The sequence below is a fragment of the Myxocyprinus asiaticus genome, chromosome 5 (genome assembly GCF_019703515.2).
Source record: "Myxocyprinus asiaticus isolate MX2 ecotype Aquarium Trade chromosome 5, UBuf_Myxa_2, whole genome shotgun sequence".
Taxonomy (NCBI): Eukaryota; Metazoa; Chordata; class Actinopteri; order Cypriniformes; family Catostomidae; genus Myxocyprinus; species Myxocyprinus asiaticus.
Genome location: NC_059348.1, coordinates 47485854 through 47512404, shown reverse-complemented (window position 1 = coordinate 47512404; position 26551 = coordinate 47485854). Strand labels below are relative to the sequence as shown.

Genomic DNA, 26551 nt, shown 5'->3' with positions numbered 1-26551 from the left:
TTCTCAGATGTTACTCTGTGATAGTTCAGGAAACTGTTTATGTTGCATCAGCGTTGTCTGATAGGTGTCTCGTTAAAAATAAAAAATAAAAAATAAAAAAATCCTTTATTAGAGAAATAAAAATATAAATAAATGAGACAGTTGTTGACATTTAAAAGAAATAGCTTTAAAATTAAAGTGCATATGTAGCATAGCTCAGATAAGTTGTAGTTGTAAGAATTTGATAAAAATTGTTTGAGTTTGTATTGAAAAATCTGACTTTCAATTGCAGACTCTGGTATCTGGGCACAGTGTGAGATATTGTTGAGATCTCCTCTAAAACTGTATAGGACACTATAAGCAAAAGCAGAAGGCATGAGCAAAAGTCTCCATTTGCTCTCCATTTAATATTTTTGCTGTTAAGTAAAAGAAGAAAAAAAAAGAGCAACATAAAATGTATTCAAGGTATACATTTTTATCAGTACATGTGTTCCTTGGGAATTGAACTCAGAATCTTGACATTGGCAGAGCCATAGTCTACTACTTGATCTACAGGAACACAAATCTCATTTGTGATTTTTCTTTCTTATGGGATGAATAGTCAGGGTTATTGTATGGCACACGATTGTGGTACATTTGATCTGTCAGAGCCACTGGATCACTTACGTAAAACATACTGTATCACAAGTCTGACTCATGCTCTTTAGCTTTGCCACATACTAAAGGGCTCCCAAGGGAACGCAGGTATCACTCTGTGATATCAGTGCCTCTGTACACAATGTTATTGTTACATTACAATATAGACAAGCTTTAGTCTTTTGCAGCAATTGTCATGTGAGATCAGGAAATGATTTGTGCATACAGAGCAGGACATAAGATATACCTTTATAGAGTCCATTAAAATTTCAAGTAATCTGGTTTAAACAAGTGTTTCAAAATCCCGTAGGACTAAAACCATGTTTTAGATGTCTACCATATTTAAAACAGCCAATTCGGGGTCAAATTCAATTTGAAAGTGAGCATATAATAAACACTTACTCGTTGTCTGTTTCTCCAGCAGACTGATCTCACAGTGAAATCGGAAACAGTAGGTTGATTTTAATTTAGCTAAAATTGGACTGTTTACCAAAATTCAGAACACTGCCCCCAGTGGCAAAAGTTGTTAATCTGGAAGGCGGAAACAACATGCTGACTTCCTGTGTGATCATGCTGTCTCCAGACTGATCTCACTGTGAATTTGACTATGATAGGTTGAAAGTTTTTCAGCTAAACTTTGTCTGTGCTTACCGAAATTCGGACCACTGCCCCTAGTGGCCGAAGCAGGAAGTGTTTTTGAACATAAGGGCACAAGTGGCTCCAGATTCCAAGTGAAATGTCCATAAAGGAGCGCCAAACGTTTCCACATGAGTCAAGTGTCATTGAAGCACCAGAAAAAGACGGTTGGTTCAGAAATTTAATTTTTCATGTCACATTTGAATATTCAGGGTTAAATACAAGTTAAGCTCAATCGACTGCATTTGTGGCTAAATGTTGAATACCACAAAAATTAATTATGACTCGTCCCTCCTTCAGTTGTTTAAATCATCGTTTTTACAGTCATTTTAGGATTTAGGGGAGGGGTACTCAATAGGCGAACTCCGGTCCGCATCCGAACCAAAGGGCAATTAAATCCTGACCGAGCTCTGAATCTTTGTGCTAGTTATCTGACACCTGGCTAAGTGATTGTGTAAGCACATGTGTAGATGTGCACGAAGTGGGAATAAATATCGTTCAGAGCTAGAGAGAAATATTTCTCTCAAGAGCAGGAATAAAGCATGTCCAGCGCTATGCGCTTTATTCCCACTCTGTGTGCGTTGCCTGTCTCCCCGCTATAGACATGAGCCGCCACACAAAGCCTTATTTACTGTAAGTAGCCCACTGTAATGTTGGGTTCTTGGAGTGGAAGAGGAAGAGATGCAGGAGTAAATACTTTAAATCCTTTAATAACAATCGCTGGAGTGGAACAAACTATAAAGATATACATTACAAACTAACAACGCTTCATAAACACAACGAAACTCTTCGTTAACTCAATGAAACTCTTCAAGCACTGACAAAGGAGTGGGTAAAACTAGAGGATATTTATAGGAAAGGATCTAATGAGGGAATGGAATATTGGTGAGGATACTAAGAAACAGATGGAAGTGATGAGGGCAGTGCACTATGGGAAATGAAGTCCGGGGGAAAAACTGAAGATGATGGAGACAGACTGTGACACCTACAGGTTGCAGGTGTGGTTATTTTAACAACAGTAGTGGAGAAACCGCTACAAATACTGGCATCTTTCGCTTAAACACACTGCAGAAAACAAAATTAAGCAAAGTGAAACTATCTTCTATCTTCTGTCTGATATGTGATTCAGATGGTTCAGCTAAGCCAGGTTTAACGTGGCCCCTTTAGATCATAAAGTTTATTCCATCTAAATTTAGCTTAATTAATCAGCATGTTACGAGCCTTTCATAATAAACAAGCAGATTTTTGTTCTAATTTTGTGAAAATTAATCAGAGATGTCATCATGGCATGATGGCAAGGAAAGCCTATTCTGGGGCATCGTAAGTGGGGAGAAAAGGGTGACTGAGTGCATAGGCCCCTGGCATGTGAGGGGCCTTCGAAGATCCTGTAATTATTATGACTATTATTATTTCACAATTGCGGAATTGCACGTATACTCTGTTTGTTAAGCTCAGGCACACATCTGTGTACACGCCTCCTACGTGCACAACATATTTGCAATTTGCATTTGATTGGTTGTCTAGGAACGATGTCAAACGGCAATTGCCATTCAGGGAGAGCGGAGAGAAGCAGTCATCTGAGTGTGGTGATTTTTCGAGTCGCAACACGTACAAGGTCCAAACAACAATCGGGATACCAGAAAAGAAAAGAGGGGGAGGAGAAGAAAAAGAAACAAAGTAAGGGGAAACAACTCCTCAAAATTCTTTCCAAAGAAAGCAGGTGAGAACAAATTTGTTCGAGGCGAAGTAAAATGTAAAGTTTCACTTCCAATGTAAGTGTCTCACTGTAACCCAGATATCTGCTTTTTTTAAAGAAAATGTGGGGCAAGTCAAAATACATTTTTGTGGTAATCAACATTGTCATGTTTGCTATCAATTGAGCTTAACTTGTATTGAACCCGGAACATTCCTTTAAATCCCAGATAACATCTCATGTAAATTACCTCAGTTTTAAAAATGAATCAAGAAAACGCCACCCAGTATCACATGTTCATAAACAACAAAATGACTTCCTCTAATTGACCATCCTATGTACCCTTTGCTAACAGCCTTTTGGAAGGGCCCTTCATGAAGAAATTCAGTTGTTCCCTTTCATTTGGTTTGAATAGCATATCCTTCCTGCAGTACCTTTTTAGGGAGGAACTCTACAAAAAAGCTGATGAGTTCAGGTGTGTTAACTCAAGGAGACATCCAAAATGTGAAGTGTTGGGGTACTCCAGGACCAGGACTGTGAAACACTGGTTAAACAAACCCTTATCCTAATGCCCTGCATCGTTTGTGCTACAGACATGAATGATACCTTAAATCATCCGCCTCTTGTGCTTCAATAATTGTTATATTTAAAGGATTCATCTTGACTTATTTCATAACATTTCCTTAGAGATCCATTACTATATGATACATTAAAAATATACTTTTTTCCAATATGTAAACTAAGCATTATGTAAGAGAATATGAAATCCTCTTTTGTGTATGTAACCAGTCCTGCTCGACCCGCTCTGAGAGGGATTTGAAACGGCATCTCCAGCGTGGGAGGCGGACGCTAATGAGGAGGCAAAAGGCTACAGCCCCTAGCGTCAGTCGCTAGTGCACCTCTAGGCTAGGGGAGTGAGGTTTACACACTCTGCACAGCACATACCAGCTGGGTACCATTACATGTAGTTATTTTTATGAGATGATAACTCACAGATAGGAACTCTGTGTTTATAACACACCTCACTTTCTGGTCTCTCTCTTCCCACACAGGCCTATCTCATCTCCTTCCTCTCTCCTCCCACACTTGTCTTTTTCTTGGCTCTTATTCTCTCTATATTTCCATATGACCGTTTGTCCCGTGTTTCTTTTTTGTTTGATGCAGTGTCTTCAAGGTATGGTGTCAGATGGAGAATCTGCGCCAACTGTATTTTCTGCGGCAACTGTTTGACCTCCCTGCTGCTACAGAAAATAATGTGTAAAAATCTAATATTTCAAAACAAGTGAGCAATGTTTCTTATTGCTCATTATACACATGATCAGTCTGATGGATAATGGGGTTAACAGTGGTTAACACTGGAGAGGTGCCCTAGCCAGATTAACACACAATTCATCTACAATCTGAAATTGGCAAAATCTAGATGTTGAGCATTTTAAAATGTAGATCATTCAGTGTTAATGCGTTCAGTTCATTGTTTAAGAATAAAATATTATGTTTTGCCACTAGCCTGCAATAATCCACTAGTCTTATCATGAATGCATTTCACTCATGTTATATTACTTTTTGAGCTTCAGTGATGAATCAATTGAATCAATGATCCAACCATACAAAGACTAAATTACTTTTGTCCAATCTGGATTTCATTTTCAAAATTCATATTAATAAATAAATGTGCTATTATGGTACTTCTATGTTAAAGTTTCTCCATTATTTACTGGCAAGACAAAAAAGAATAGAACAGTTTATGGCAAAACATAAAAAAAAAAATAAAATAAAAAAAAATCAATATTCTTAATATTTTTGCCAAATCAGCCTGTAACAACTGCAATATATTGTTATGTAATTCATTTAGAACTTCAAGGAGAATGCTGGGAGAAATCAGTGCATTGGTCTTTGCTAGAGGTATGAGCACAGCATATATTTCATGTTATATACTAGACAATTAACTATTTAATGTCTGCAATATGCAAATATTATTGAATATAATATTTCAATATTATATTGGGTGAGCCCTTGAATTTTGACCTTCACCTCTGTTGACTAAATATTAAAAGAGGTGCAAATATCAGATAATGGGCACCATGCCATTTCAGAATAATTCAGTCTATTTAAAATGTCTTTGGGATATGTGTGTTGGTCTAGCCCTTTCACTGAGCTCACAATGAAGAAAACATGGGAGAGAAATTAGACCTGCCCCTTCAATTCATACCATGTAATGCAAACCACCTTTAAAAGAAAACAAGTATTCTAAGAAGTTAGAGGCACTACTTTCCTAGTATGTAAAAAACATTTGCATCATAGTTTAACTCTGGTTTCTCATCAAGAAAACAGAACCAAACAATAACATGAGATCTTGGAGAAAATAATACAAATATTCTCTTCTTTTTCTGTTTTCATTTTGTTGTTTTTTTCTTCTCACTAAATCTTTTTTCCTTTTCCATATTTTCTTTAATCTTGAAAATTAGATCTTCTAAATTGGGTTTTTTACTATTTAATTAAAAAAAATAAAAATAAAAAAAAATAATAATAATAAAAAAAAAAACATTATCACAAACTTCTCAATACTTCATGCTTTAGATTGTTTATTCAGAGTGCTAGACACTACTATTGTATTTAGCAGCCTGTTTAGACTTTAGGCCATCAGTGAACAAACACATTAGGCAGATTCAATGCAATGTATCATCCAAAGGACATGTATGACCTGGGGTGAATCCTGAAACTTGTGCTGTTCGAATTTCTCTGTAACCTTCTTTAGTAGAGGTCCACCATGTACATGAGACTGGTTCAGTTCTTTGGAGGCTTTCTGCTTAGAGGAATTTCTACAAATACTTAGTGTTGTTGGAATCATTATATAATTTTGCATAGAACTTTTAAACTTGTAGTATCAATCATTCAGAATATGTCACATAACTTCATTGAACAAACAAACCTTACTGACTTTTCTGGACATATAAAACTTTGGTACTGATGGCATGCAATGAATAATAGAAAATGATAGTATAAAATCAAAACATCCCCCAAAAAAGAAAGTGTATATGTAAATACAAAAAAAAAAAAAACATGACACATTTTAAAGTGTTAACAATATGATTAAAAATATATGTATATTTTTGTATCATTTTTTAAAATATACAATTTTCATTGAGCGAATCATTATTGCTATTTCTGGCAAACAGAATATGGGGCAAGATGGGTCTTCATGTTGAGTAGTGAATGTCCTCCTGTGTCAGTTGATGTTCCATATTCTTTCAGCTGTGTCCTTTAACAGAGCAAAAAAGACATTAGACTGAGACATTTGGGGCAGTCCAACTTTAATCCCATACTCAAATAAATTGGCCATATGTCTTAAGTGCTGTTCACTTCTTTTAGTGTTGTTCACTTTAAATAATGGATCCCACAACATTGTAATTTTTTCTCACACTATTTTACCTTCCATTACACTATGCAAGTCTTCTGCGATGATCTTATTCTTAATTTTCCCACGTCTACTTAAAATATTGACTGGAATGCCCCTCGAAGTCGGACATCCGACCTGTGAAGTCGAGGTAGATCGATCAATCCCGACCTCAGCGAGAAGTGTCATTTGCCGTCATTTTTCAAGATGGCGGCAACCAATGAGCATTACATGGAATTGGGTTTTGTGAAATGTTAAAACAAACTTTAAGTATTTTCACTGCACGAAATGTGTGAACATGCAGTTTGCAATAACTATACAAGAGGATATAAAGAAGAATTGTTTGTGTTTCAATCAATGCCTACAGTATGTTTTCACCCATTTTGCTCGTGAAATAGCTAGATAGCCATCTAGTAAACATCTGGAGGACTGTGCATTTGACATGTGTACTGTACATGTGACCGTGATGTGTGATTGACTGAAACGCATTAAGATCGGAAGTGGGAAATTTCAACTCTGTTATTCCCACCTCCGACTTCGTCTGGAACACAGCATAAATCTGACATGACTGTAATCAAGACTTTAAAATGTATAAATTATAACAACATATAAAGATTACTAGAGGTAACAGGGTAAAAATATGAATTTGAATATAAAAGTCTTTCACATGGCACTTAAATGGACAAGTCATGCAGTGGATAGAAAAAGTATACACACCCCTGTTAAAACAGCAGGTTTTTGTGATGTAAAAAATTAAACAAAGATAAATAATATCAGACTTTTTGCATGTTTAATGTAAAAATTACAGCCTATGGAATGCCACTGAAAACCAAAGTGACACATTTCAGAGAAAAAAACGAAAGAAAAAAAACCTTAACTGCATAAGTGTTCACACCCTTTTATAATTGGGTATGTGGCTGTGTTCAACCAATCATCAAGCTCATGTGAAATAGCTGTCTTCACCAGAAGTGACTCTGATTAACTCCAAATAAATCTCAGCTGTTCTTGAAGTATTTTTCTGACAGCTTTTTGGTTGCATGCTACTACAAGGGCCATGGACCACAAAGAGCTTACAAAGCATCAAAGGGATCTCATTGTTGAAAGGTATCCCTCAGGTGAGGGCTACAAAAATTTTTCAAGGCATTAGAAATACCATGGAACACAGTGAAGACAGTCATCAACAAGTGGAGAAAGTATGGCACAACAGTGACATTATCAAGAACAGGACGTCCCTCCAAAATTGATGAGAAGACAAAGAGAAAACTGCTCAGGAAGGCTGTCAAGAGGCCTACAGCAACATTAAAGGAGCTGCATCTCTTTCTGGCAAGTATTGTTGCTCCCTACATGTGACAACTATCTCCCGTATTCTTCATCTGTCTGGGCTATGGGGCAGGGTGGCAAGCCCAAGCCTTTTCTGACGAAAAAAAAAAAAAAAAACATCCAAGCCTGGCAAAAACCTATATCCAATCTCCCAAAACTATGTGGAAAAATGTGTTATGGTCTGATGAGACCAAGATTGAACTTTTTGCCCCAAATTGTAAAAGGTATGTTTGGCGCAAAAACAACACAGCACATCAGCAAAAGAACACCATACCCACATTGAAGCATGGTGGTGGCAGCATCATGCTTTGGGACTGCTTTTCTTCAGCTGGAACTGGGGCTTTAGTGAAGGTGGAGGGAATCATGAATAGCTCCAAGTACCAGTCAATTTTGGCACAGAACCTTCTGGCATCTGCTAGAAAGCTAAAAATGAAGAGATCTTTCATCTTTCAGCATGACAATGATCCAAAGCACACATCCAAATCAACAAAAGAATGGCTTCAGCAAAAAAAAAAAAAGATTAATGTTTTGCTATGGCCCAGCCAGAGCCCAGACCTGAATCCTATAGAAAATCTGTGGGGGGACTTGAAGAGGGCCGTACACAGGAGATGCCCTCGCAATTTGACAGATCTGGAACATTTTTGCAAAGAGGAGTGGGAAAATATTCCCAAGTCAAGATGTGCCAGGCTAATAGACTCTTATCCAAACAGACTGAGTGCTGTAATAAAATCAAAGGGTGCTTCAACTAAGTATTAGTTCAGGGATGTGCACACTTATGCAGTTAGGTTTTTCTAAGTTTTTTATATTTATTTATTTTTTCTCTGAAATGTTTCACTTTAGTTTTCAGTGGCATTGCATAGGTTGTAATTTTTACATTAAAGGTGCAAAAATTCTTTGTTTAAAAATTTTTACATCACAAAAACCTGCTGTTTTAACAGGGGTGTGTAGATTTTATATCCACTGTATATCAAATGAAAGCTCTCATTCTCAGGAATCTGACTGTACAGTTTTGATTCAAAATAATCACAAAATTATTTATGATTTCTGTCAGTCATCAAGTGCATACATCTCTTTTATGCATTGTTTATTGCTGCTGTAAGCCTCAAATAGCTAAAAACTTAATATCTGCTTTTACCTTAGGCAGTTGTCTAAAAAATGAGCCATTTTTTACTTGTCTGTTAGCTTGATGGCAGAATAATCCAATGTTATATCTTAAATGTCCAGAACAAAATATGCCATCCAGCAGGAAAAGCATGCTAAACAAATCATCATAAAAATAGGATTGATGATGAAATTTTGAACAGCTTTCTAATGACACCTAGATTGAGCTTCTAGTCCAATCAAGATATTCAATGAAACGATGAGGGTGGTGCATAAACTGAAAATTAGGCTAAAATGCATTAGAGCGCCACCTGTATTTCAGATCTGTATATTGTGATGGAATGTGATAGAGAAAAAAAATTTTTTTAGTGCTTGCTGCCATCTAGTAAAACAAAATATGACTTTTCAAAATGAGAACAGAACCAGAATTACATGCTTACAAAGTTGGGACAAAAGAAAAAAAATTCTGTTTATCATAAGAATATTAACACATACAATATTATTTATGAATACTTGGAGTTTTATTGTATTTTTTAATTAAATTTTTTTAATTTAGTCCACATTGTGTATGAATGGTGAGCTTTTAAATTTGAGTGTGAAAAATTGCAAGTGGCAGTCCAAAAATGCAACAGAGTTTACCGAGTTAAATTAGTCAAATAAAACTAAATTAAAGGTGCTATATCATGAAAAATTATATATTTCTTGATCTTTTAAAAATGACTCCCCAGTCAGGGCTGTCTCATGATGAAGGCGTTTCCATAGCAACTTTTTTCTTTGTCATTCCGTTCTCTCTTTATTTCAGAGGATTCCATCATAAGCTCAGCAATCTTCGGATTTATTGTTGTTTAACAGCAAATTTTTTTTATTATAATTATAAACATATCAGTTTAATTACTTTCCATCATATTGAGATCTTCTGTCTAACCCAACCCCACCCCAAAACCTAACCACTTATAAACAATAAAAAACATGTAACTTTGATCATGCCGTGTGAGAAACAGAGTGAAAATGAAGGTTTTATTTGCTGAAAATCTTCCTTTCCATAAAGGCAGTTACATCTCATTCCAAAATGTACATCCACGCGAGAACTGATGGCATTTGACGACACTGATGCGCAGCTGTTGTAACACTTGTTGAGGTGGCAATTTTTTTACATTTAAATGAGAGGCTGCTTAAATGGTTTAAATTTGGATCTGTTCCTCAAATTACTCAAACTGCATAGGACGATCCAAAATACAGCACATGAAGAGAGGATTACTTTTATGATAATTTTTATGTTGCTTTTCTCATTTTTCAACTCTGACATTCTTACATCTCCCTTTGTGTTCCACAGCAAACAAAATAAAAATGAAATGAGAAAACAATAAGTAAATAATTATTTCATTTTCAATTCTTTTAATTTTATAGCATTGGGTAAACTACTGAAATCCTCTGAAATGAGTTGAATGCAGCACCAGATTGACATTTAAAATACAGACCAAATGTGAAGTTTGGAGGTTGCTATAATGACGTATCATTATAAAAGTGTGTTATCCCAGTCTTAAAAATAAAAAGACTATCTATGAAAACTAATATATAAAAATATCTTGTTCCAAAATAGTTTCACATGTTTTCTGATGTCAGAAAGTCAAATGCATGTGCCAACTATTTTGGACCCAACAGCAATCATTCAACAAGTGTTTGTTCTCAAGTTCTCATTTTGCATTCAGAGAGGTTAGCCAGTTATGATATTCCCATAGCTCAGCTAGTTGAGCATGGTGTTAGCAATACCAAAATCAAGGGGTTTGATACCCATGGAATGATAACAATATAGAGAATCTTAACAGATTAGTTACTATGTTATTGCTCTGTAATAACCTACATAACCCAAACAGTTTGGTAAACTTGAGTTTTTATCTATTTCACTTAGAGATAAAAACATAAAAGTTCACTTCTAATATCTGTGTCTCATGTTTTAGCTGCAGCCAAACTTGGTAAGACATTTAAGACTTATATCTAGTGTCCATCAGTTTCTTCTGTTTCTTTTTCAAAAACATCAGTTAGTCTATTAAACCTGTTGTGTCACGTTCATAAATGTAAAAACATCTGTCACTTTATCTGTCATGCGTTCTGACTAAGATACGCCTTTTGATTCCCAAGAGTGCACATGTCAGAATTTATTATCACAGACTGTACAACAATAAGCCATTTTAAAATATCCACATGTTATGGTTTATCTTACAGTGGACACAAAAGGCTCCATTTTCTGATGCCCTGCTCCCGAGCACAGGTAAATTACAGCGTAAACCCGTCCCGTGAGACTCGGTGTGTGTGTGTGTGTGTGTGTGTGTGTGTGTGTTTAGTTATGACGTAGATGTAGATGTAAATATTCAGTTGTATTTTATAGGAAAACACTCACATTAGGGTTCTAGTCCACACTCCTCCGCCCTCGATAGATCACTGCAGATATACAGAAAAAAAGAGTTATGTAACAATGGTAATTCATGGAGAACATATGCTTAAGAGAGTTTAATATAAATTAACAAATTATTAAATGTATTATAACTGCATTAAAAATACAAAGTTTCAGATACAGCTGTTTAACTGACAATACATACCCATTCCCACAGTGTTTCCGGAACAGGCAACTGACAAGACAAGGAAATATAAGTCAGTCCAAATAATTATTAAAAAAAGAATAGAATTTAATAGAAATCTTGAAGTAACAGCACAGTGTCTCCCCTTTATTATCCTTAATGACACTAAAATGTGTAAAAATTTAGCATAACCGGTAGATGTACTAACAAACTTGTTTTAAAAAAAAAAAATATGTAAAGCAGAATGACAGCCTCAGTCACCATTCACTTACTTGTAGTAGTATGGAAAAAAAAATGCAATGAACGTATATGGTGACTGAGACTAACATACTGCCCAACATCCCCTTTTGTGTTCCACAGAAGAAAAAAGAAGGCATACAGGTTTGAAACAACATGAGGATGAATAAATGAAATTTCATTTTTTGGGTGAAGTATCTCTTTTTAATATATTCTGTTATCAACACAAATCTTTAACTACTGCCTGTAATTCTAATTCTGATATTTTGTTAATTAAAAACAATTCCCCTCCTCAAAACACCAATATAATCTTTTACCTGAGTAGAGTCTTCTAGGGCAGAATGTGACTTTCGAACCATCCTGTATTAAGGGAGCGACCACGACAGTGTACACTTCCCCACACAGTATCTCAGACACGTCACATGCATTGGACCCTTGTGCCGCATTGCAGGTATAGTTGGATCTGGTACCGTACAGGTCAGCAGTGTAGTTATACAGGCCAGGGGAAGAGCGCCAGTACACCCGCAGTGTGCTGTTTTCCATCCGGTATAGTTTCACACTGGATGGACAACACGCGCCTGGGAGACGTTAAAGATAAAAAGAATGAGATCAGAAAATGTGAAGAAATCAGGTTGTTAGGATATTGTTAATCATAATTAATATACAGAGGGCCCAAAAAAGTATTTGGACACTGAAAGGAATAGTTCACCCAAAAATGAAAATTCTCTCATCATTTACTTATCCGAGATGTGCATGACTTTCTTTCATCTGCTGAACTCAATTGGAGATTTTTAGGAGAATTTCTCAGCTCTTTTGGTCCATACAATGCAAGTGAATAGGTGCCAAAATTTCCCAAAAATCACATAAGTCAGCATTCAAGTAACCCATAAGACTCCAGTGGTTAAATCAATCTCTTCAGAAGTGACATGATAGGTGTGGGTGAGAAACAGATCAAAATGTAAGTCCTTTTTTACTATAAGTTCTCCTGCACAGTCAATCTCCACTTTAACTTTCACATTCTTCTTCTTGTGTTTTTGGCGATTCACATTCTTCATGAATATCGCCCCCTACTGGTCTGGAAGAAGAATTTCTAGCAAAAAGGACTTAAATATTGATCTGTTTCTCACCCACTCCTATCATATCACTTCCGAAGATATGGATTAAAACACTGGAGTTGTATGGATTACTTTTATAATGCTTGTATATGCTTTTTAGAGTGTCAAAATTTTGGCACCCATTCACTTGCATTTATGGGCCTACAGAGCTGAAATATTCTTCTAAAAATCATAATTTGTGTTCTGCAGAAGAAAGAAAGTCATACACATCTGGGACGGCATGAAGGTGTGTAAATGATGAGATCATTTTCATTTTTGGGTGAACTATCCCTTTAAGCCATGCTTAAAAATGTATGAAAAATATCACACCAGTGGCACTTATTTGAAATAAAAACTAGCCTAATAACCTAAATAAAGTCTAATCTCACTTTTCAAGCAAAATATCTCACAAAATGAAGTTTAAGTGTCACATTATAAACAACAGACAGGATATAAAGTACTTAAAATTAAGACAAACATGGCATGAAACATGTCCGTAGTTAATGTGATGAAATACAGCTGCGTTTACTCTGCAAGGACAGGTGTGAACTTGTCATTGCTTAAATAGCAAAGAAAAGTAAATTTTGATATTATGTTATTAAGTTTGTTATTATGCTATTAATGCAATGATTTCTATTCAGTATTAAGTGTGACTTAAGTGTCCAAATACTTTTTGGGACCATTGTATAGGAAGTGTGACCCATGAGCTAAGATCTCCATCGTGATTGTATCCTTAAGGCCAAGGGATTTCCCCAACAATTAATGATCCAGAAGTTGAAAAAAAAGAGCATTTACCAATAATCTAGTTGAATGATGATGCATACGTTTAATCCGTCGAGACAGCATTAGAAGGATCATTCTAAACTCACTTGAGGAGAAACCATGGTAATTGCACAGTGTTTTGTGGCCAGTGATGCTGATGGCCTCCAGGGACACACTGTAGTTGGTGCCACATGTGATGCATCCCATAAGGCAGTGGGTGTCCATGGTGTGGCATTTGGCGTGACCTTTGAGTGATGTCAGGGAGGTGACATAGGACCGTGCCCCCGGAGCGTGTGACCAAGTCACATTCGTCATGGCTTGGGTCACCTGTTCCACTGTTAGAGTGTCAGGACAACAGGGTCCTAAAGAGAAATGGGTTACCACAGTATACACTCCATAAATGTTGAAGGACATTTTTACATTGGCAATTTTCAGCTATAAACATCTGTTAAAAGAAATAGTTCACAAAACAAAAATGTAAATTCTGTTGTTTACTCTCCATCATGTCATTCCAAACCTGTGTGATCTGCATTGTGGTTGTTCTTTTCCATGCAAATACAATGAATGGGGACTGGAGGTTTCAAGCTTCAAAAAGAATGCAAAAGCATTGAAAAAGTATCATAAAACTAGTCCATATGACTCGTGTGTTCTATTACAGGTCTTCTGAAGTCATACTATTGCTTTGTGATAGAAAAAGACCAAAATTTAAGTCATTATTCACTGAACATCTTGACATCCTTTATGATACGTCTGTGGTTCTTTTGCAACATTTTTGAAGTTTAAAAGCTTTAGTCCCCATTCATTAGAATTGCATAGAAAAGAGCAACCACAAAATGTCTCCTTTTGCGTTCCACAGCAGAAAGAAAGCCATATGGGTTTGGGACAACATGAGGATTAGTAAATGACACAATTTTCATTTTTGGGTGAATTATTTCTTCAACATCTCCATCTGTATACCACGTTCAGTACTGTACCTGTTTCCAGGGGAATGGTATAGCTGGGCAGGCTCTGTCCTGCCTCTGTGATGGCGTAGGCGCTGATCTCATATGTGGATCCACAGGGCACATTGCTGATGTAACAAGAAGTGCCACTGGATGAGCAAGAAAGCAAGTCGGTGTGACCTGTGGCGATCACGCTGTAGTTAGTCTGGGTTTTTGCAGCTGTCCAGAAAACCTGCACTATTGAAGAGCTCACTTGAGTCACGTTCAGTATCTCAGGGGTACAGGGAGCTGAAAGAGAGAGAAATGGTCTATAAATAAGCAAACCTTCATTAAAAAGGGACTAAGAAACAAAAGTAATGTCTGCTGATCTAAATACATCCAATAGTTTTCAAGTATAGTGATGGCATCAGATGGTAATACCATGGTACTTTTGATATATAGCATGGTACTGAAGGATTATTATATGCATATGCCATGGTATTTACAAGGTACTTTCACTTGCATTGTATGGACCTACAGAGCTGAAATATTCTTCTAAAATTTTTTATTTGTGTTCAGCAGAATAAGGAAAGTCATAAACTTGTGGGATGGCATGATAAATGATTTTTGGGTGAACTATTCATTTTAGGAATACCCTGCTATTACTTTGATACATGTTAAAAAAAAACATGGTATTGCCATGGTATCATGTCCAAAAAAAAACATGGTAATATCATGGTGCATTTGAGTAAGTGTAAAGAGCCAATTTGTGCTCTAGGCAAAGACAGTCCCTTTACAAGAAAGTACTGTGGTGGTACCATAGTACAGTGATGGTATCAGATGGTAAGATGGTAATAAAATGGTACTTTTATATATATAGCATGCTCAGGGTCATAGCAAGTAATTGTGGGACCCCTTACTGTACTGTATATAGCTCTGGACCCATTTCATATTGAAAAATACAGTTTAAAAATTTTTGTGGGCCCCCCTGGACCTGTGGGCCCCTAGAATTGTTACCACATTACAGCCCTGAACATACTACTAAAGGATTACCATAGTCATATGCCATTGTATTCACACGATACTTCAAGGTACTTCAAAAAATTGCAAAACTTTAATATAAAGGAAATACCATGGTATTACCATAGTGTATGTCCAAAAAAAAAAAAAAAAAACTCACACATTGTATAACACTAGTGCAGTGGTGTAGTAGTGTCTGAAGAGGTGGGCATACTGGGAATTTATGACACCCCCCCCCAAATAAATAAATAAATATAGTTGTGCTCAAAAGTTTGCATACCCTTGGAGAATTGGTAATATATGTACCATTTTTAAAGAAAACACGAGTGAGCAGGCAAAACACATTTCTTTTATTTCTTATGGTATTCATATTCAGCTGTAGGTTATAACAGAATGGCACAATCATAAAACAAATCATGGCAACAATGAAAAAAATGAAATGACCCCTGTTCAAAAGTCTGCATACCCTTAGTTCTTAATATTGTGTATTGCCCCCTTTAGCATCAATGACAGTGTGCAGTCTTTTGTAATAGTTGTCTATGAGGCCCCAAATTCTTGCAGGTGGTATAGCTGCCCATTCATCTTGGCAAAATGCCTCCATGTCATGCAAAGTCTTTGGTCGTCTTGCATAAACCGCACGTTTGAGATCTCCCCAGAGTGGCTCGATGATATTAAGGTCAGGAGACTGTGATGGCCACTCCAGAACCTTCACCTTTTTCTGCTGTAACCACTGGAGGGTCAACTTGGCTTTGTGCTTAGGGTCATTGTCGTGCTGGAAAGACCAAGAGTGTCCCATGCGCAGCTTTCATGCAGAAGAATGCAAATTGTCTGCCAGTATTTTCTGATAACATGCTGCATTCATCTTGCCATCAATTTTCACAAGATTACCCGTGCCTTTAGAGCTCACACACCCCCAAAACATCAGTAAGCCACCACAATGCTTCACAGTGGGGATGGTATTTTTTTCACTGTAGGACTTGTTGACCCCTCTCCAAACATAGCGCTTATGGTTGTGACCATAAAGCTCTATTTTGGACTCTTCACTCCAAATTACAGTGTGCCAGAAGCTGTGAGGCATGTCAAGGTGTTGTCGGGCATATTGTAACCGGGCTTTTTGTGGCATTGGTGCAGTAAAGGCTTCTTTCTGGCAACTCGACCATGCAGCTCATTTTTGTTCAAGTATTGTCGTATTGTGCTCCTTGAAACAACCACACCGTCTTTTTCCAGAGCAGCCTGTATTTCTCCTGAGGTTGCAGTATGCCAAGCAATTCTTCTGGCAGTTGTGGATGAAATCTTTCTTGATCTACCTGACCTTGGCTTGGTATCAAGAGATCCCCGAATTTTCCATTTCTTAATAAGTGATTGAACAGTACTGACTGGCATTTTCAAGGCTTTGGATATCTTTTTATATCCATTTCCATCTTTATAAAGTTCCATTACCTTGTTACGCAGGTCTTTTCACAGTTCTTTTCTTCCCCCCATGGCTCAGTATCTAGCCAGCTCAGTGCATCCATGTGAGAGCTAACAAACTCATAAACTATTTATACACAGACACTAATTGCAATTTAAAAAGCCACAGGTGTGGGAAATTAACCTTTAATTACCATTTAAACCTGTGTGTGTCACCTTGTGTGGCTGTAACAAGGCCAAACATTCAAGAGTATGTAAACGTTTTCAAAATCAATGCCAAAATTTCACAATTTCTGCCAGGGTATGCAAATTTTGAGCACAACTGTAAATCAATAAAACATGCACCCAGTCTCTAAAATTCATATATGTAAATTTTTATACAGTACATATTTAAAATGTGTAAGAAAAATATATTTTTCCATAAAAATAAATAAATAAATACTGATGTAATTACAGTCCCACATGAACTTACAAAATGTATATCAGGGTAAGTTTCTTGCTGGCATGGTGTACAGTACACTACTAAGAACCATGGTGTCCAATATGTATTTAAATTAATAGGAGTCATTAATGTTCCTTTCATTAGGCTACTATAAAAAATTTTTTATACTTTATAAGTACTCTAATTAATAAACAAATACATACATAATCCGCAATAAAATGTTAAGCATTGTATATAAGTGTAGTAATGTTCACTTTAACTTAACACGTTGTCTTGTATTACCATATACAGCCTACATAAGAATGAATGGTTATTTGTTTTATTTGTGTACTATAATGTGCTTTTCTGTGTATAGTGAAATTGTTTTCCTACTAAGAAATATAAATTGAAATGATTTGATATCACGAGAAAAAGGCACCACCGACAGCAGTAAAAGGCAAAAAATAAAAAAGTCATTTTATATAATTACGGGACACAGTTGTCCAGCATCTGCAAAGAGCAGAGAATCTCTGTACACTTGGGCTTGGGTGCAAATGAGCGTACAGTATATGTGTGTGTTTGCGTACCTGTCCGGCGTGTGTGTGGTCTGCAGGTGTAATTGCATCCTTGTATTTCACTGCATGGCCGCACCACTACACTGTATAGGCTGTCACAGGTGAGATCAGAGAGCGCACACACTGGGGCCGTGTCATTGCAGTGGATCAGTTCAGTCCCATCTGCAGCAATCGTTTCATATAACTCAGCTCCTCGAACCGCTGACCACGAGATCTCTAACGTCTCTGTGGATATCAGGGACACGGACACATCCTCTGGACAGCATGGGACTGGGAATAGATAGAGAGAGAGAGAGAGGAAAATTAGATATAGCAAGAGGGAACATGAGAGAGAGGTAAAATTTTGTATCTTATTGAATTTTAGTTTACGTTAGTTCAGGGTTGTACATACAGTACAGTGGACCTAAAAAGTATAAGGATACTTTTGGACACTTAAATCACACTCACAGGAATGTCACTGCATTAGATAACAAAATATCAAACCAAGTGGCATCTGCAAAGAAATGATGATAGACTTTTACTCAGAACTAACCAATGGTGTAGTTCATCACATTAACTATGGACATGTTCCACAAAGTTTGACAACCAGAAAGTTTATTTGTGATAACAAACATCTTTTTTTTTTTTTTTTTTTTTCCATGTGTTTGTGCTGTATTTCTTTAAAATACTGCTACACTTAATTATTTTAGCCTATTTTTAAGATTTACGCATTTCAATTTCATAAAAAAATGCCATCAAATTGAATTGTGTATTTTTTTTTACAAAATTAAATTAAAAAAATATGAAATATTTAGGTTTTTTTGTTGTTGTTATAGAGTACTCAATTTAAATGGATGGAATTTTGATATAAATTGAAATTCGTAAATCAAAAAAAAAAAAAAAAAAAAAATGGTGTAATGCTACTTTATTTGATATTTTGTTATATTTTGCAAAGCGATACACACATTTTCAAATGAGACTCAAAGAGAACGTTCACCAAAAAATGAAAAATTTCATTTACTCACCCTCATGTTGTTTCTAAACACAAATAAATGTAATTGTTCTGTGGAACATAGACGGTGATATTAGGCAGAATGACATCATTAGTTACCATTCACTTTCATTGTATGGAAAAAGATGCAATGAAAGTGAATGTTGACTGAGGCTAACATTCTGCCAAATATCTCCTTTTGGGTTCCATGAAAGAAGGAAAGTCATATGTGTTTAGAACAAAGCGAGGGTGAATAAATGATGAAAGAATTAGATTTTTGGGTGAACTATCCCTTTAAATATCCAAATAAATTTGGGGGCTACAGTAGTTTGGTATGTGCCCTGGTAGACCTGTGTGTGTGTTTTTTTTTTTTTTTTTTTTAGAGTGTGTGTAATACATACTTGTTGTATAGTTGACTATTTGACCCGGTGGGCTTGACCCGGCCTGGTTGTAAGCGAATACAGTTGTAAGGTATGTGTATCCACATGTGCATTCGTAATTGCAAGCCGTGCCAGTGGTGTTGCAGTGTTCTTCTAAACCATCATCTCTTTTCATGTAGGCAATGTAGTAATCCACCCACAAAACCTCAGACCAGATGACGGAACAGTTCCCTGCGCTCGGCTCCTCAACCCACACCAGCTCAGGAGGACAAGGGACTGAAAACAATACACAGAACATGAAAACAAACTTCATTAATGTGAACATTTGTACATTTGTGTGTGCATGTATGTGTAATATATACAAGTGAGAAAGTCCTCTGGGGTTGACGGGTCACTGGGCCCAGCTTGGTTCGATGCTGTGACGGTGATGGTGTTGTTCTGACTGCAGCTGTGGGGACTGATGATGCAGAAGCCATCTGAGGAGCTGCAGTTCTGACCAGTTGAGCTCACAGCAAAGTACGAATCGGCACCATGGACCAACTGCCAATAAACCTCCAGACCAATAGAGCGACCCGGTGTCAACAGTACCTGCACCTCCCTGGGGACAGGGGGTCCTAAAGAGAGAGGGGCAGAGAGAGAGAGGAAAAGAAAAGAAAAGGAAAAGATGCATTATATAATATAAATTCTACAGTGATTCTATAGTATGAAACTAACTTTGAAAAAAGTACCTAGCTAATGGAAAGTATGTATTTTTTACTTAAAGCTAAATTTATGAATCATATTTGTTGATTTCTCACCAAAAGTTTGGACAGACTGAAGTTTTTCATGACCTTAAAAACCTTTTGATCTAAAGACTTACTGTATGCTTAAATGCTTAAAATTAGTTTTGTAGAAAAATATTAACTGTGCCAACATATACATTTCTTTACAAAACTAACATTTTGATTAAACATAAATGGATGAGTTAGACCAGATAGTGAAGAAAAAGCAGCCAAGAAGTGTCCAATAAAAAAAATTTTAGCATCCCAGAAAAGCATCCCAGAGTTGTAGAGTTGTAATCTAGGCAAAGGTTGAGTAATCCTTACGTGTGATTTGGTAGATGGTGATGTCATCTCCTTGGTTACCATCGGGATCCCAGGCATTGCCCTTGATGCAGTAAGTGGTACCAGGCTCAAGGGCATCAAACGTTATGTTGGTCTGAGACGTGTTGAGTTTGACCCGAGTATCTGATCCCTCCATGATCACACACAGAGTGTACAACACTGCATGGTCCACTGGATTCCAGCTTACCACGATGGTGTCACTACTGGGAGAGAAGGAACTCAGCTCTGGGGCCACCATCACTGCAGAGAGAAAGGGAGAGAGACAGAGTGAAGGAAAGACAAAAATTATTTATTGACAGAGATGGCAGGAGCAAGAGAATGAAAGATAAAGTGAAAGGGAGATAGAAAGATCAGGAAAGAACAACTGAGAGAGAGAGAGTGAGAGAAATAAAGAGGTAGTAATAGAGATTTTGTTATTCAAAACAGACTGAAGCAGTAAAAGTAAAAACACTTTTTGACAATTTAGTTGTGCTATACAGTATGTAATTGCAAGTACAGTTGTTATAGTTTTCATTTAGCATGCAAGGGGGCTTGGGTTCATGGGGACCTGATCTATCAAATATATTCTGTATTATTACTAAGGACAAGCAAAATTCCATCTGATCACCATGCATTTTTTGTTGTACGAAAAAGAGTAGAGGTGCATCCCAAATCGCACACTCCTGCACTATTCTATGCCATTTTGCAGAGTAAGTAGTGAGAGTTGTATGTTAATACTAAAAATGCAACAAAAAGAAGTGCACTACGAGTACCAGGATGATGCACTTCTTAAACCATCAAAACGGAGTTTGGAATGTTGGACACTTCATGCACACAGTGCTCATGGCTTGCCGTACGTAACGGAAGGGACGGAGCTACCTGACTGATGCTGGTCTGACAAACCAACTTTAAATAATGGAGAATGTGGAAACTAGCAAACTTCTGCAAAGACAGCACCTTTCAAATGTGAGTTGAATGCTTTAATGTGAGTTGAATGCTTTACCATCACCCTAGGCTGTGTGAATATGTACGTTGTTTGAGATATAAGTGTTGAACTGAGTCAGAGACTAGCAGAGATGGGCCACTTCTATTAAAATGAATGGGAGAAATTGGAATGCCCAGCCAAGCAGCTCTAAGCACCCAATGGTCAACGGAGAAAGGAAAGGAATTCCCGCCTTACTGGTAAAAGAGCCAATCACCTTTTAGATACAGACATTGCCTGTCAATCAACCCGAGAACACGCATGCACGAGGTAAAGAAGCACAATTTATGATTCCAGTGTTGTCAGATTTTACTGCTGATTTTAAATATGCTCTTTGATCATAATCTTGACCAGTCGTTTTTGAGATTTCGGTCTTTCCCCATTCTAGAAGATAGGAGCTGCACTGTCATGACTGGAAATAGCCTCCCGAGAGCATTCGAAAGATGGCCGACAGTGGACTGACTTGCTAGAAAGACCTTGCTTTGACTGAGTTTGACTAACGTGCTAAAGCTAGGGCAATGCATCATGAGCATTTGAAACGTCACTTCCGTCAGCTGACGAACAGGGAATGCCTCCATTGTGCATGAAAATCAGAGATACAAAAGTTACATTCAAAATCCACTATGCTCCAAAATCAATGGGCATGTCGCTTTTGGACAGAAGGAATGGTAAGAGAACAAAACACCACATTAGCATCAGCAGAGTGAATGATAAGACTGTAAACAATTACTGCCCCTTGTTGCGAGTTTCGATCATTACACCTGAAAGAAGCTCCATCCCTGCTCAGCCTTTCCCCATCAATTAAATCAATTAGGAACAAAGAGACTAGAATCGAATTAGTTCATTTGAGCTGTATCAATGCTTATATTTGGGCATAAAACAATTAGATATACAATTATTGCATGTAAAAATGTCTGACAGGGACAGACATAGGACACAGATGTAACCTGCAGCATGCTTACAGGGTGAAATGGGATAGAATGAGAGTTTTGTTGTTATATATTAAACTTAATCAGATCTGTCCCTCTTATGTTACGTCAAGCCATTCCTTGGGGAGAGGCGATAGCCTAGTTCTCATGGTTTATATTTTTATTCAGTTTTGGTTCTAAAGTCCAGCAAAAGATTCAGTTACCATCAATAGTTGCTAGAGCCTGAGGTACCCACATGCACAATAGCTTGACTGAACAATACTGCATTATCGCTACAGGTTTTGAATACCAACTCATTGTCACCTAAACAGAAAACAGGGCCCCGTTTTCTTTCAAATTTACAGTGTTTGATCTTCTTTAGCTAATAAACTTAATATTAAAATGTCTTGAAGTTTTGAGTGGAAAGTCATAAGGCATACTTGTTTTTGTTATGTAAGCCTTATAATGTAAAGTCATGGAAGATGACACTTTACGTAATCAAATTTAAGTCAGGGTGGGTGTAAAAAGTTGTTTTTAGGTTGCCTGAAACTTTCAATTGTAACATAAGCCTAATGTATGCCAGTTTTCAACATTTGCTTTAATATGAGCCATTCGGATATACTACAGAAGCTAGACATATCTGTATAACCCCTCAAACTAGTTCTATTTCATTGCATTTTTCCTGCTGAGACAAAAAAACAAACAAAAAAACATACTAAACAAGCCTGGTTTGCTAGTCTTAGTTGGCCACCAAGCTGGTTTCCATGGTTTCCTTTGATTAGACTGGCCTGGTAAAATGGATTTAGAGGGGTTTTGGGCATTTGTCAGTTGGTCAGTCTGGGAGACCATTTGGTTGACCAACTAAAATTAGTCAGACTGGGAGACTGGTTAAACTAGCTAAGACCAACAGACCACAGTTTTTTTTTATTTTTATATATATATATAAAATATAAATTAGCCTATGTATAAATTCCTTAAAGGCATGTTAATATCAGGTTGAATCATGTAAGCTGGTGAGATGTTTTAATTAGAGTCTGTAGTCAGTTTACCTGTCTTAGCACTCAGTGGGAGTGAGGGTTGACTCCTGCCCCCGCTGTTGACAGACATCACGCTTAGGGTGTATTGGGTGTAGGGCTGCAAGTTGATCACTGTCCCGGGGGAAGATGCCACCACAGTTTCAGAAAAGAATCCGTCCTCATTCTCCGCCCGGAGGATGTAGCCGGTGGCACCATACACTTGGCCGAACTCCACTGTGATGCTGTCACTGTGTTTCGAGTAAGCCTGCTCTATGAAGGGAACCTCCGGTGCTGATAGGACATTTTACAAAAACACATTATAAATCAAATAAATCTGTTTATATTTATTTACAAAAATATTTCAATATTATTAGAATTATACAAATTATATACAAATTAAAAATCATATTAATATAAAGATAAATAATGATTTATTTGCAAAGCATCAAAAGCAGCTCAAAGTGCTTAATATATCAGAAAAAATAAAAACAATAACTAAGCAATATCAATATTTGAATAATACTACTACTAGAGCTTAATGCACAAGTGGGAAGTTAATTAGGAGGTAAATAAATAAATAAAACAAGACCATTATTAAAATATTTATTAAATTATTTTAATTATTAGTAGATTGTCTAAAACAGGCATGTTTTTAAAGTTACCTCCTTTAAAGGAATAGTTCACCCAAAAATTAAAATTCTGTCATTTACTCACATGTTGTTCCAAACCCATGTGACTTTCTTTCTTCTGTTGAACACAAAAGGAGTTGACAGCCTCAGTCAACGTTCACTTTCATTGTATGAAAAAAAAAAAGATGCAATGAAAGTGAATAGTGACCGAGATGAACATACTGCTGTTTTCCTCTGAAGAAAGAAAGTCATAAGGTTTTGAACAATACTGTATACGGGTTAGTAAATGCTAACAGAATTTTAATTTTGGGGTGAAATGTCCCTTTAAATAGCAGAAAAGCATCCTGGTTAAGTTTTCTTTTATCATGTTTTGCCAACTTGTGCTTTGAGGTCATTTCACCTGTTGTCTCCTCCGTTTCGGCGCTGCTGAGCACATTCACCGCGTTGTCCATGGCCTCGACCCGCATCCTGTACACGGTGTTCGGTGACAGAGAGTTAACAGAACCCATCACCGTGCTGCCGCTGAACTGTGCGAACACAGACGGTTCGGGCGAGTTTTTCGGGGTCGCTGTGATTTTGTACGAGCTTGCGCCAGTATGTCCACTCCAGCGCACCGTCATACTTTTAGAAGTGACGGTAAACACTGATAAAGTGATGTCTGCCAAGACAAGGAGAGAGAATAGCTAATAAACAATAATACTGTTATTATTCAGTAGTATTTAGATACGCATTACACTGCAGGATGGCAAAGATAATAAATATTTCAGATTTCGTACCGTTTTGTGCTGCACATATCTGTAAAGACAAATAATTTTAAAAGAAATATACATGAGGTCAAAAAGTATCCATTCGTCCTTATTTCAGGAACGCCTATTACTCTGTCATATGGTATTATGTGCCATTAGTGGCAAAGGAAGCTAATTTGAGCATCACTCAGCACAGATTTTATATCTAGAGATATTTCTCTTCCAATCCGGAATGACACTGTGTACAAAGTAGGTTACAACTGCAACACATGACAATCGTATAACTAAAAAGAACTTTTGTCCTGTGCTATAATTCAGCTGTTTTTAAAGTACATAACTCTGATTAATTGTTTTTTCTTGAATGCCAATGCACTTTTTAACTCTTCCACAAAGTAGGCTATGCAGCTGTTAACTAACTTATTTTGAATTGTATGCAAACAGAGAGTAGATTATTTGTTCTTACCTCTGAAACAGTGATAATCAATAAGAGAAAACTGAACAGATGTAAATATTTAGACTCCATGCCTTGAATGTGTTGATGATCGGCTGCCTTGAGGGCACTCTATCCGGTGGATTTGACTATCTATAACTGCGTGGTAGTGACTGAGGTTTAAGTTCTGTTTTCCCTTTTTTTTTTTTTTCTTATCTCCATCCAACAAGTATTTTATTGTTCTGGTAGTACTGAGTGTTCACGTGTGCCCCCTCCCTCTGGCTGAGAGGGAAAGTGAACCTATCAGTGCTGAAGGACAGCAGAGATATGCATCAATACACTTGAGGACAGACACAGAGACTGGGCTGTTCACTATTGTTCTACTTATTGTTGTCAATTATACAGAGAATCAAACATTCTCTTCACTCACACAATTTTAAATAGCCCATAGAGGCATTTGTATCATATTACACACTTGTTTGACAACCCAAAAGGGTGGTTAATTATTTAATATCGGAAACAACATGGTCTTAAAATCACTATTTTTCCTCAAAGTAAAAGTGGGTCGGTTTACATAAAAATGTATACTGTAGCTGCCTGTACATTTTAGGGAGGGGGTCTCTCGCATGGGAAACATCATAATTGAGGGTCCTTTCCATTAAAAAGTTTAAAAACCCCTGGTTTAGATAGATGTTCCTCCTAAAATGTTTGTTAGGATAAATAAAAACAGTCGACTCGCAAATGAGACAATTGTTGACATAAAGTAAGCCTATAGAGCTGTAAAATTATTGAACATTGCATAGTCTGGATAATTTGGCATTGGAAGAATTTCATAAGAATTTTTTGAGTTAACCTGTATGTGTCTCATGGTCAGTGCTTGAAGTGAGCAGGTACTCACGAGTACGCCGTACCTGCACATCTATAATTTAGTCTACAGAGTAATGGCAGATTTTCGTGCGTATACCACCACTTCTCAGAGTCTCCTGACATGATGTAATTTCTTTAATGTAAGTCAGTGGGTGATTTGATGCAGCCCACCAATCACTTTTAATAAACATATGTTGTGAACAAAAGCATAGTCTCAGAGAATCATTTATTCACCAAAATATTGAGTTTAATACTAACAAGGTGAGTACCTGCACTTTTTAAATTCCACTTCTGGTTAACTTTGCATATTAAGCTGGGATACGAGAAAGATATTTAAACAAAGAAAAAACACATCAGCCTCCATTTACTCTCCTTTAGGCTTATTGCTGTCTATGAGAAACAGTTTAGATATTAAAGAGATTGAATTTTTGATTTTTTTGTTCCTATGGGAACAAGTATTGCAGCATTTTCAAAAAAACGCTGTGTAATATCAGTGTCATAAATTCCATCTAGCCAAATGACCCATGGAAATACAGAACCCAGAAGTTTCAGTGTAAATTAAACAACTGTATATCTTACAGGGCTTAATTTCTCCGCTGGGGGGCATGCAGGAATTTTGGTGCTCTTACGATACCATTTGATCACAGCAGTTTGACCAAAGCATCAATTCAAGTTGTATAGCACAACAAATAAGTGTTGGATTAGGTTGCTCCAGCTCACGGGTGTTATGCTATACAGCCATCAACACACCTTATTTGTCATAAATA

At 36.9% G+C, this 26551-nt stretch overlaps 1 protein-coding gene across 1 annotated transcript; it reads right to left on the bottom strand.

Annotated features, from left to right (window-relative positions):
- Positions 1 to 5506: 5506 nt before the first annotated feature.
- On the bottom strand, positions 5507 to 25067 carry LOC127441094 (fibronectin type III domain-containing protein 7-like). Its single transcript, XM_051698273.1, has 14 exons — positions 24951 to 25067; positions 24518 to 24536; positions 24142 to 24399; positions 23146 to 23403; positions 20210 to 20467; positions 19487 to 19738; positions 19146 to 19400; positions 17787 to 18044; positions 14403 to 14657; positions 13536 to 13790; positions 11890 to 12150; positions 11357 to 11386; positions 11158 to 11198; positions 5507 to 6203 (listed from the first exon to the last, which is right to left on the bottom strand). Exons 1-13 carry the CDS (start codon positions 25008 to 25010, stop codon positions 11167 to 11169), a joined length of 2451 nt encoding a protein of 816 aa, XP_051554233.1. The 5' UTR covers positions 25011 to 25067; the 3' UTR covers positions 5507 to 6203; positions 11158 to 11166.
- Between the last annotated feature and the right edge of the window lie 1484 nt (positions 25068 to 26551).

Excerpts from the sequence above, each read along its gene's own strand:
- LOC127441094 (XM_051698273.1), bottom strand. The coding sequence starts at position 25,010 with ATGGAGTCTAAATATTTACATCTGTTCAGTTTTCTCTTATTGATTATC. Across the intron at positions 19,739-20,209 it reads CACCATCTACCAAATCACAC|GACCCCCTGTCCCCAGGGAG; the intron begins GTAAGGATTACT and ends CTCTCTCTTTAG. Across the intron at positions 11,387-11,889 it reads CCCTAGAAGACTCTACTCAG|TTGCCTGTTCCGGAAACACT; the intron begins GTAAAAGATTAT and ends TTGTCTTGTCAG.